General features: G+C 39.4%; 1 protein-coding gene across 2 annotated transcripts; it reads right to left on the bottom strand.

The window, feature by feature from the left end:
• Positions 1–697: 697 nt before the first annotated feature.
• LOC105052766 (condensin-2 complex subunit CAP-D3) lies at positions 698–10,676 on the bottom strand. 2 transcript variants are annotated; one of them, XM_010933705.4, is made up of 9 exons: positions 9,106–10,676; positions 8,333–9,004; positions 4,601–5,092; positions 4,431–4,522; positions 4,009–4,096; positions 3,799–3,913; positions 3,589–3,718; positions 3,332–3,506; positions 698–1,480 (listed from the first exon to the last, which is right to left on the bottom strand). In XM_010933705.4, exons 1-9 carry the CDS (start codon positions 10,579–10,581, stop codon positions 782–784), a joined length of 3,939 nt encoding a protein of 1,312 aa, XP_010932007.4. In that variant the 5' UTR covers positions 10,582–10,676; the 3' UTR covers positions 698–781. The 2 variants fall into 2 exon arrangements, with proteins under 2 accessions (XP_010932007.4, XP_073101148.1); XM_073245047.1 differs by having other exon boundaries at positions 1,398–1,521.
• Positions 10,677–12,200: the final 1,524 nt, after the last annotated feature.

The raw sequence follows: 12,200 nt of genomic DNA, 5'->3' as shown, positions 1-12,200 counted from the left end.
CTCTGATTTAACCTTCTCCCTGTAAACTGGAATAAGATCAATGTTAAATTTTTGGCATGAAAGGGAGATGACTATCAGTTCGCCTCCCCTCTGTAAATGGAAACGGGATGAAGATTAAGCCCTTGGATTAGAAAGGATAATTATTAGTTTTTCTGATGATCATTTGAAGAGATGGTCTATCTATGACATCCAGGTTAAACAGTTAACTGGATTTGTAACAGAATGAAGACCAAGGATGGGAAGGTTGGGAGAAGCTAGAATTAGAACATTATCTTAGACCTCGAATTGACATTTGACAAAACCCCTGCCCAAATATGGAAAAAAAAAAAAATCAAATTAGTATCTTTCAGAAAATTGAATTAGAATAACACACCATTTCATTCACTGTTTTATGGCATAACATGATTTAGCTCTTGGATGATATCTGTATGAGTTATGACCCTAGAAGAAATCTATTTTGAGGAAAAGCTTTATTCTTTAAGACTGCGTACATGAAATTCTAATGACCGCATATCACCAAGACTAGCAGATTATTTGGCTGAATGAAACCATAAAGCAGTGTAATGGTTAAATGGTAGGTTTTGGTCAAAGATTGTGTTAGTACTGCAGACTACAGCGAACTGAAATTTTAAAGCCAACAAAATTGGTTGGGCAACAAAAAAGTGGGGGTTACAGAGACTGCAGGAAGATACCCCAATTCAGTAAATCACATTCATTGAGTCAGTGAAGGCACTTGATTCAAACACATGCAGAACTAACATGCATGGCCACCTGGAGAACGTTAATTCTCTTCATCAGACTCAAAAGACTGTCTCCGCCTCAGAGATTCCAATACATCTGGTGGCCGATCACCGCTTAAGACACCAGCATTACCTGTTGCAGACTTCAGCTTAGGCACACTCATTGAACGGAGTGGGGGTGTTCCCGCAGTCTGGTTCATCTCCTTGAGCACAGATCGAACTGTAGCTCTAGCTGCTGCATCAGCCACAGCTGACGCAATCTTCCCACTAGTTCCTAACTTCTCTGAAACTCTGGAATAAATTCCACTGGCTCTCCGGTCAGCAGGAGAGCAGTAGCCGTCCTGCCTTTGGACATTGGCAACAGTCTCTTTGACAGTGGATTTGGCCTTGGCATTCTCATACTTCTGCATGTCATAGATGAGTTCTTTTTGGAGTTGCTTGTCGGCAACCAATATTTCTTCAATCTCATTCTTGTAGTCCTTGAGAAGGACACGGAGGCATTCCATGAGGCAGCCTGTGAGTGGGCTGTTCTTGCTCTCAAGCAGTCGCTTGAGCTCAATGAATATGGGAATGGCGTTCTGGATCAGGTTCTTCTTTGCTACTTGAGTAACCACCCTCCCTCTGGCAGCAAGGAGGGCTCCATTTCCTCCATCCCCACCTTCATCATCCATCTCCGTCGTGTCAGAGCCACGGTTGGATTGGATTCGCATCTCTTTGCAAGCCAGAATTTGTAAGGTGTCCTGTTAGTAAACCCTTTTCATCAGCACCCAAGGTAAGTATCCTGGTTAGATAAAATTCTAAGTTATTGTTGTTTGGTCCCCAGAATTATTATTCGAGTGTACAATTCGATCCAATTCTCACAAGAAATTGACCTGCAGTCATTCCAAAACATATGCCAGAGAGATTATGCTAAGAAATTGCCAAAGTGGTCCTCAATTTCAAGACCTTTGATTCTTATTTGTGGAGTATCCATAATAACATGAAATGCAAACAACAAATGAGGTAAGGAATTACAATTAAGTCTGGAAATGTCAGACATGGATTGCAGGATTATTCATGGCTCTCCATGAAGAAAATTTCCATGTCAAGGTCTACGACTTTATATCAGTGTAACTCTAGCATTATATTGATCAAGGATCTTCAGTTTTTAAAAAAACGGCACACTTGGCCTCAATAATTACAGACCATGCATACCATATGTATATGCACATATGCAAACATACGTACATACATATAGGGATACACAAACATGTAAATACATAAATACATATATATACACCATCCATAAAACACAGAAGTGTCATATTGTCAGGTTGCTAAAGATTCTCATCTTAAATAATTCTGGACATTGGACGCTTGATAAAACTACAAAATGTCAAGTAAATTTCATGACACAGAAATTCTAATGGATGGTTTGGTGGACACATGTAATGTATATTTTTATAAAAATGTATGATGCATGTCTGGTAGGTGCAGTGCATGGTGAGCTAACACGTTCTAAAGAATATGCCAGTAGTCTAACTTTGTCACGAAGTGATTGATAATGTTTATCCTCATTCAATCAATCATTGATATATAACTAGCACATATTTCAAGACTCTCAAATGTGACACATGCAAGTTGCCAGACTGAGTATAACAGCCATATATCAGATGAGGATGATCCAGTAGTCAACCAGGTGCTGATAGGTAGCTCCAACCGTCTGGCATCATGCATGCAACAAAGAAAGGCAGCAGGCCCAATCCTAAAATCACTGGAGATTATATGCAAAGCAGTTGATTCAGCACACTTTCTTCAGGTTCCTTCCTACAAGATGATCTTTCATACAACCTCCCAACTGCAGGTGTAGCAGCAACTTTATGATTCCTTCCATTTGCAAATCTGCTCTTTCTTTGCTAACAACATAAACAGAAGATAGAAGGCTTATCACCTTCAATTGGAAAAGCCATCAAACACATTGGAAGTGATAAAGCCTCACACCAATAACTGAAGGACCAATAAGAACTCATATTTCTCCGCTTTGTAGCTAGAAATCCTATTCTGCCATCCCACTGCTCTAGAAAAGGGTAACCGCAGCTTATGCATCAACTCAAACAAATCCTTATGCTAATATGGAGGACAACTAAATCATCCAGACCTGTTTTCCAATTCTTTAATTGACAAGCTACTCAAAAAGCCAAAGTATGGTTGTTGTTATTATAAATAACTTTCCTTCCACCTGAAAAATTTTAAGGTAGTGATTATACAGCACAGGTGAAACATGAACAGCTTGTAGGTAGCAGAGGAGGATCAAACTTCTGGTAGATGTCATGTAGGTTTTGGAGTGTGGAAATAATCCTATTTGACTTACAGATGAAAAAACAATAAAGTACTTTGATTGAGTATTATAAATCAAATATTACAAAATCATTTATCTGGTTATATGTATATCAGCATGTTTAGATTTTATATCTAAAGCGATCTGCACTTTTAAAGAATTTTGTTAGATGAGAATATAAAATGGAATGCAATTTGATTTATTCAACTAGACATCATAAAAATTATTTTATTCTGCCCAGAATTAAAATAGAATTCATATTTATGTAGTGTACCTGAACTACAGACTGCCCGGTGACATCATCAAGATTGAGCAAGCCATCAGAAGCAGCTGCCAAGATCTCAGCACATAATTTGGCTGAAGTAGCTAAAAGATGCTCTGGTGCCATTTGTTTTAACAAAGAAACATAGATATGCATTCTTTGTGACCTCAATCTCTCGTCTGTGCCTCTGCAATCACAATTATTGAACTAAGAATTATAACAATCGATGCATCTCCTTTGAAGGATCAGAATCTGCATGAAAAGTATACCTTATGGAGAAAAGCTGAGTCTCAGTGAGTAGACCTCCCTGAGTCTCACGATGCCCAGCATGAACATGGCAATCATTTAGCACAAAAATGGCTTCTATGAAACTGTTATATGCAAGAAGTGGTGCCTTGACTGCCCCATAAATCCACCAGTAAATGATATACTTTAACCATGTGTAATAATTTAAAACAACAAAGTAAGAACCATCAGACCTTTTAGGATGCTCCCAAAGAGGAAATCTGCCAGGCGTCTTATCTTTTCAGAATCATCAACTAGAGATAGCAGAAACCGAAGGAACAACACTCCTTTCCACTTTACATAGTCTCTCTGGACAAAAGCCGAAGACATCGATGACCGATTAACCAAGAATCACAAACTCAAATGAAAATACTCTAGAGGTTAAAGTCATTCAGAAAACACACCTGCAATAATCGTGAAAGCAAGATAAATGTTTGTCTTCTCACAATTTCACAAGGATCTCGCAATGATATAGTGATCTTCGGAATATAACTGTTTAAGTTGCAGAAAACTGAGATCAGCCAAGAGCTATATAACATAGGCATGGTAAATTAAATTAAGCCAAACATGTAAACCCTTGGAAAATTTCACCATGTGCCTCGTCTGGCACATCTTCACATTTATATCACTATCAAGAGATATGACATTCACGATCGGTTGATGAAGCATGATGCAAGAACTAGACATGCAGGAAAGTTTAGCTAGAGATGTAAACGATGGCTGCATATAAGAAAATATTATGACTAGATCAAGTGTGCAGATGATTGTTAAACAATTATAAGAGATGTAAAGAAATCCTTTGGAACTTTAGTGACAAGAGCAATACCAGTCAACTAAGGCAGTATATCGAACGCAAAAATCAGCCATCACCACCATGATGTTATTGCGAAGAGCTGCACAGTCACTCCTCTCAAGCTCCTGAAGCACCAACAGACCACAATTAACTTATAGTAACAGTTAAACAAGTGATAGGTGACAGCATTTCACATTACAAACCTGCACAAAGAGAGGAATATAACACTTTGCTAGTTTATCATCCACAAGGCAGATTTTTCCCAATGTCACCCAGGACTGATTGTACAAAGAAGGGGATATTTCTTCAAATGAAACTGTCAAGCCTGCAAGCTTTTTAGGCCTTGGTTCAGAATTTCTGGATGTTATGATGGTGTGCAACAAAGGTACAATGCCCTGCAAATCAGCAGATGGACAGGACAAAATCAAAGATCCAACAGTGAAGACTGCAGTCACCGCTTGTAACATTGACTTTGGTGCCAACAACTCCTTCCTATTTCTTGTCCCACTTTGAGGTGGTGGTGTTAGAAAGCTTTTAGCTTTTTCAGCTTCTGAGACAGCTGATACATAACCATCAATAATCTTTAGAGCTTTGGAGAGCAACTGATGCACCCAGTGCAAAACAAGATCATTGCCCTTCTCCGGTGTTTCCTTTTGCTTGCATAAAGTTTTCAGAGCTTTTATATGAGCATCAACCTATGCGCAGACACAAAGAGAAGGCAACATGATTGTAGAGTAATAATGCATGAAGCTAACAGATATCAACAACTATAACCTTCATGTTATACATAAAGTGAAAACCAGCCATGAGCAGAAGCATCATTTTGGCATTTTTGGATTAGCTTTGTGAATCCTATCTTGCTATCCAATCCTAATCAATGCCACATGCCTGTCATGGCAAAGAATTATAAATTTAAGCTGAAGCAAAGTGCTTCAAAAGAATTGCACTCACATTAGTTTAATATTGGAACTCTAGTTCACTTTATAACATGGGAATACAACAGAAAAAGTAAACGTTAAATAGGTTGACGAAGCATAAATTTTTTTATCACTCAATAATTAGATGAACTGTAGATTATGGAAACAAACAACTTATATTTAAATTTTTAAAAAAAAATCATATATATTTGAGTTGCCTATATGATTAATTCTCTACCTGTTATATAAACTCCAACTCTCAGACTGACAGCGTCCTCTAGTTCACATGCTCCTGCCCAAGATATTTGCAAAACCTAAGGATTAGATTTTGTTTTTAAAAATATTTCCATAGTTAAACATGGCTTTAACTGTGAGCAGTCCCATTAAGAATTCAATGCACCAGACAAGGCTCAGCACCTCAGCCAAACTGATCATGGAACTTGCAGATGATGAAATGATATTTGTCAATGCCAATGAGTATGCAAGCACACACTCACACACCCCAACACTTGAGTCCCATGAAGAATTCAATGTGCCAGATGAAGCTCTTCCGAGCTGACCATGGAACTTGCAGATGACATGATGATATTTGTCAACCCAAAAGAGTACAGGTTGTATTTAATCACTTTTTTTTCTGTTGATAGATATTATAGTCTTTAAAAAACTACTGTGAAGATGATTATTTTCATAAGAATTGGTTGAAAGAAAAACTGAAAGACAAATTGGTAACGTCACACTAGATTTATTGCACCATGAGCGAATATGCCAATAAACACTTGACTGCAATTATGGTGTTTGCAATTATCCAGAAGACAAAAAATTGTTCATCCTAGTGAACTTGGCAAATCCTTAGACCTGGCATGTTCCAGATGTGAAACTTTAGACTTGTGAACTTGGTGGCATCTATTTGGCTAGAATTTGCTCCAGAATTTTGCATACCTAACCATTCTCTGGCCATTAACACTCTAACAATGAAACACTTCCATCTAAATCATGAAATCATACAAGTTAGATGTAAGAAAACCTTACCAACTTTCCAATTTTCATGCAACCATAAAACTTTGAAAACATACCATCCAACCAGGCAGCTTATTAATATTATTTTACAATAAGTTGCAAGCAAATTCATGACATTATCAAAAGAAAAAAAAGGAGGGGGTCGCCCACTGACGATATTTGGATCTTCATCAATTTGGAATATGGAGATGCACCTCCATGGCAGCAGAAGCAAAGGGAGATAATGAGAAAAAGAGAAGAACTGAAAGGCCACAAATGAGAACAAATAGTTGCATAGTGCAGAGAGAGAAAGAGCTGTATATCTTGTAGAATTTAGCTAGTTGTTTAGTTCCTTATTCAATAAGCTATAGAATGGCATGCGACTGAAGGAGGAAATTCAAAGAATCCAAAGTGGCATGACCAACTCAATGCTCATCCGAGCAGCCTGTGTCTTGTTATATCAGCAAACTACAATCAGAATGTATACCAGAACCCGATTCCACCAACCACTTGCTTGTATCACATCTGGTCTATTGTGCATCAGTATTCCTGAAGATACTATACTAAAAGACTATGACAATTTTTGAAAAGGGAAGGAGGGAATAAAATTGGAAATAGCACAAACTTCAAACACCAACAGATCAGTCTAACACATAAATCCATTTATCGGTTGACCCAATTGTTGCATTACCAAGGCTGTGAGATTGTCCAACCTAAATTAGCACTAGAATACTCCCAAATCCATATTATCTATGTCACATCAAATTGTAACAGATGTAAACATTTCAGTCGATTGTTAGTTGTGAGACGGGATGCTGGGGCAGGTGCTAATGCAGGAACAGGGACAAGGAACTCCACAAATTTATTGCAGGCAAGGGACTAGGTAAAGGAACAACAAAAAGATTCCAAGCCAAGTACAGAACATTAAGTTGAAGGTTCTGATTAGCAAGGTGGAAGCATCCTTTTGAACAGTTGAAGCAAATAGATATATATATTAAAAGATATATATATATATATATATATATATATATATATATATATATATATATATGTACGTATAGGTATATGTATATGTATATATACGTATATGTATATGTATATGTATATGTATATGTATGTATGTATATGTATGTATATGTATGTATATGTATATGTATATGTATATGTATATGTATGTGTGTGTATGTGTATGTATGTGTGTATGTATGTATGTTTCTATATATATACATACATACATACGTACATACCTACCTTATACAAGAGTACCACTTTGATCCCACAATTTTAACTCCTTGCCTGTCTGACAGGTTAGCTTTAACATGGCTTGTCAAACAATGCTCTAATATGAGCTATAGGCTTTATTGATTCATAGATATAGAATTGAAATTAGTTTCTAGGAGGGAAGAGTTATATCTCTAGCAGTCATTTTAGCCAATATCTATGTGTGCACTATGAGTCTCTAATGCTATTATTGAAAAACCTAAGGCCATCCACACTAATTACTTCAAGATGTCATTGACTTCGTAGTTTGGACAATGAGAAGACCATCACGTGGGAGAAGGTGACTAAGATAAGTTTCTAGAAAAACAAAAAGGTGCATTAAATACAGGGATCATCAGAACCATTGTTAAGAATCTGAAGGGTATTATGAAAGAGAGTGGAAGAGAATTGAAGTATGTTTATGTTAGGGGGTAGGGGGAGGGTGCCCAAGTTAGCAATTTGGTAAACATTTGCATGGAGAGTGACCCAAAATCCCTTTAGTTTCTTTTTCCTGTTTCCACTCTCAAGGGATTGGTTGAGGAAATATGCAGTTTTGGATAAAATTAGCTGACAAGGAACTTGTTAAAGTTGAGATCATTAATCATGTTTCCTTGAATCAAGATTAATGGAATTATCAAATTGTAAACATAGGGCAAGAGACTTGTCATAGAGATAAATTATGAAATATAGACTTCTAATCTTTCGGGGAATGAACTGCCTTAATAGCTTATGCATGTTAGCCACATATTAATCAGCAGTTACCTCACTCAAGTGCATGTTAAAATTCTGAATACAGTTGAACAGCTTCTCGGCCAAACCTACAGCAGGCCCCATGGGCAATTCCAAGGAGACGTTGGAAATGGTTTGCAAGAGGGAAACACGATCTCTGGCCCATGAAATAGAAGTTAGTTCCCCTCCGTCAAGGGCTTCACCTTTCTCTTCCAGGTTAACCTTGTCAAGGAGCTGCCACTGGTGATGAAGGAACTCCCAGTCAACTGCCTTGGTTGTGAACAAAGAGACCTCAGAAAGAAGCTGCCAAGCCCCAGGAGGGGCAATCCACTTCTCTATTGGCATGGAATTTCTCAGCCACAAGGATTCTGATGCCGTAATGATGTTTTGAAGCGAACTAGCGATGGAAGTCTTCAGTTTTTTCTTCTTCCCAAGGTTTGCACATATCTTTCTTACACATGGTGCCACCTCCCCATCACAGATCCCTTTCAACAAATCCAATATACCCTCAGGTAATAATGACTCCAAGACAGTTGCATCACTACCCAGGTTCACTTTTCCAGCTTGAGAGATCCTGTCCAAGACCAATTCAAGAAACAAAGTTTCGCATTCCTCTTGAATGCTTGTCTCATTGTCTACAATCAAGGCTGGCACCGCATGAAGCCATTCACTTATCACTCTACCATCTGGAAATCTTCTATAGACCTGCAATACCAGCCCAAATGAAGCACAACAATTATAAGCATGAACAATCATAGCAAACACAAACTCACCAGGGGAACCCAAAATGGAAAGGAAAACGTTACCTCTGACAGAGCTGCAAGAGCTGCTTTGCGGATACTGACAAGCGGGTCAGAGAAAGCAGATCCCACTGTTCTGAGGAGCACCTCGTCGATAGGCCTGCCTATTAAAGCCATCGATTTTGTTATGAGAAGAAGCGCCGCCTTCCTCACAGCAGCCTTCTCATCCACACACCTCCTGCTCAGGAGATCATTGAAGCTAGCACTGCCAATTCCCACAATTTCCTGCAGCTGAGAATGATTCTCCTCATCCCCAGATAAAAAGTCAACCACTTGAGCCATATTCGTTAATGCCCGAGCTCGGATTCCTCCAACTGAGTCCGAGCAACGCTGTACTAATGCTTCCAAGCACTTCACACCCCACTGGCGATCAATTACCTCGTCGGTATCCTTCACTCCCAATGGATCAGGCAACGATGTCAAAATTGCTAGAATGAGATCGACAGCGAGCAGCCTGAGCTGCGTCTTCCCCTTTGTCATCTTCACCACATACTCCATGAAACCAATTCGATCCTCATTTTCCATTGCTCGAACAATCTCCAAGATGGAATCAACTGCCAGAGCTCTGGGCTCGGACTTCTCCGGCGCCTTCATCGCCAAGAACCTCGGAAGGTACACGAGAGCCTTCCTCACCCCATCATTCTCCCGACACAAAGGTACCATCTTTCTCGTAAGAAACCCTAGGGCAGAGGCTCGGGAGGGGCATTTCACCGAAGAAAGGATCACTGGGGCCAAAGATCGCAGTACCTCAACCGCCGAGAGCATCTGGTCTCCATGCTCGGGCCTAGAGACCAAACCATAGAGTATCCGGAAGCAGAGGTCCTGCAGCCGGTGGTGGCCAGTGGCGGCGTCGAGGATGGCAGCCACGGCCTCGACCAACGACTTGAGGCCGTCGTGGGAGCCGTCGAGCCGAATGCGCCACAGCACGGAGTCGAGCAGTTCAAGAACCTGGGGTAACAACTCTCTGGCGTCCGATTGTTGGTCCGCAGGTGAACCGGCGGCGTCGCGGGGCCGGCCGGTTTTCCGCTTCCGGCCGGTCTTCCTTCGGTGGTGGGCGGTGTCGGCCTGGGGGGCGGCGGCGGGGGAGGTGGAGGAGATGGGCTTGAGGGCGCGGCGGAGGGAGCGGAGGAGGGAGAGGAACGGGAGGGGGGTAAAGAGGGTATACAGGGGAGCGGAAGGGGAGACAAGGAGGGAGAGGTAGGCGCGGGAGGCGAGAAGGGAGAGGCGTGGGGAGGGGGAGTCCATGGCGGCGGAGAGAGGACTGAGAAGAGAGGCAGGCGAGAGCTTCCTGGTGGCGAGGTGGTCCCAAAAGGAGCGGTCATCGCCGTCACCGCCGCCGCCGCTGCCGCCGTCATCGAGAAGGGAGAGGAGGTCCAGGAGCGAGGGCTCGGAGAAGGGGGAAGGGGGGTTGGGGTCGTCATGGTGGAGGGCTTCGAGCTCGGAAATGACTCGAGGGAGGGCTTCGTTCTCGTCTTCCTCCATTAGGGAGAGAGATTCTGAGAAAGAATCGATCTTCCCCGAAGTTGTTTTCAGATTTTGGGAGTTCCCGCCCCTGAGGCTGGAAAGCTCGTGGGTGGGTGGGGATCTGGTCACCGCTCGGTAACGTTGCCCGGGCCTATGCTTGGCTGTGATGTTAATGGGTCGGGTATTGACCCGCATCCGACCCGGACCCAACTATTATGCCCGTACTGTCAGAAAGTTTTTGACCGGGGAGCCCGAAATTTGGCCCGACCGCATCACTCGATCCTGATTCGTGTCAGGCTCGGGTTCGGATCAAACCAACCTGTGAATGATATTGTATAACGGCGTTGGTAAATGGCATTAGCGTAACCAGAACGGGTGACAATTGGCGCCTGCTGAAGCCTTGAGGATTACGAAACATGATGAAAGGGTACCCAAACATTTTCCACGGGAGAGAGGGAGAGGACTTTGCGCCCATGTGAATTTTTTTAAAAAGATAATAATAATAATGGTTAGTTTTACGAGAAATAAAAAATAATAAATTAGATAAAAAATTTTATTTTATATTTTAAATTAAAAATAGCTCTCCACTTGAATTTAAATTAAAACTAACTCTCCGTTCCAAATATAAATTAAAAGCAACTCTCCATTTCTAACTGAAATGACCGTTATATTCTTATATCTTCGTACGATTATACAACAACATAGTATTATTTTACAATAATGTAGTATTAATTTATAATAAGACAGTACTGTCTTCTAATATCACGGTATTGTTTTATAATACGTAACGCAGTACTGATTTATAATAAGACAGTACTATTTTTTAATATCGTAGTATTATTTTATAATACGGCAGTATTGTTTTATAATCAAACAGTACTATTTTATAATAGTATTATATTACAATAAGGTAATATTGTTTTATAATAAGGTAGTATTATATTATAATAAAAAAATATTGTTTCGTAATACCCTTACATCATAATAAGACAATATTATTTTACATTAAGACAGTATTATTTATAATAAGACAGTACTATTTTTTAATATCACAGTATTATTTTAGTGTTAGCTTATAACTGTAGAAGCAATTTGATCATTTATATCAATTGGAGAGCTGCTTTTAAGTGAAACTCAACTTGAGAGCTATTTTTAAGTTTAAATTAAAACGAAAAATATTTACTAGTTTATTCAAAAAAAAATAGATTAGTATTTTTGCAGAATAACACGTCCAAAAATAAAAAAGAGATAATTTTACTGTGTGAGATGAGCAATGCACATCTACCAAATATTTGAGAGACATATTTTTAATATCCAGATATCATTATGAACTATTTAATTTGTATCATTCTATTAAAAAAGTAAATCTTATTTATATAATACCAATAATTAAGTGAATTTTTAACCGAAATTTCACTTACACTCATTGCTAATTCAGTGATTGTAATAATATAATAAAAATATAAATGATTAGAATTGAGTTGCATGATTTGAAATGTTTATAAATAAAAATGTCCATTCTTTTTCTTTAGAGATATTGCAACTATGCATTAAATATCTCAAAATTGGATTTTTGATAACTTAATGTCCATGCAAAAGTGTTACAGAATATAAATTTTAAAACATTTTAACTTTTA

The sequence above is a fragment of the Elaeis guineensis genome, chromosome 10 (genome assembly GCF_000442705.2).
Source record: "Elaeis guineensis isolate ETL-2024a chromosome 10, EG11, whole genome shotgun sequence".
NCBI lineage: Eukaryota > Viridiplantae > Streptophyta > Magnoliopsida > Arecales > Arecaceae > Elaeis > Elaeis guineensis.
The sequence above is the reverse complement of the archived record's forward strand: the minus strand, read 5'-3'. Positions and strand labels throughout refer to the sequence as shown.

Excerpts from the sequence above, each read along its gene's own strand:
- LOC105052766 (XM_010933705.4), bottom strand. The coding sequence starts at position 10,581 with ATGGAGGAAGACGAGAACGAAGCCCTCCCTCGAGTCATTTCCGAGCTC. Across the intron at positions 4,097-4,430 it reads TATACTGCCTTAGTTGACTG|TTATATTCCGAAGATCACTA; the intron begins GTATTGCTCTTG and ends CAACTTAAACAG. Across the intron at positions 3,914-4,008 it reads TGCTTTCACGATTATTGCAG|AGAGACTATGTAAAGTGGAA; the intron begins GTGTGTTTTCTG and ends GCTTTTGTCCAG.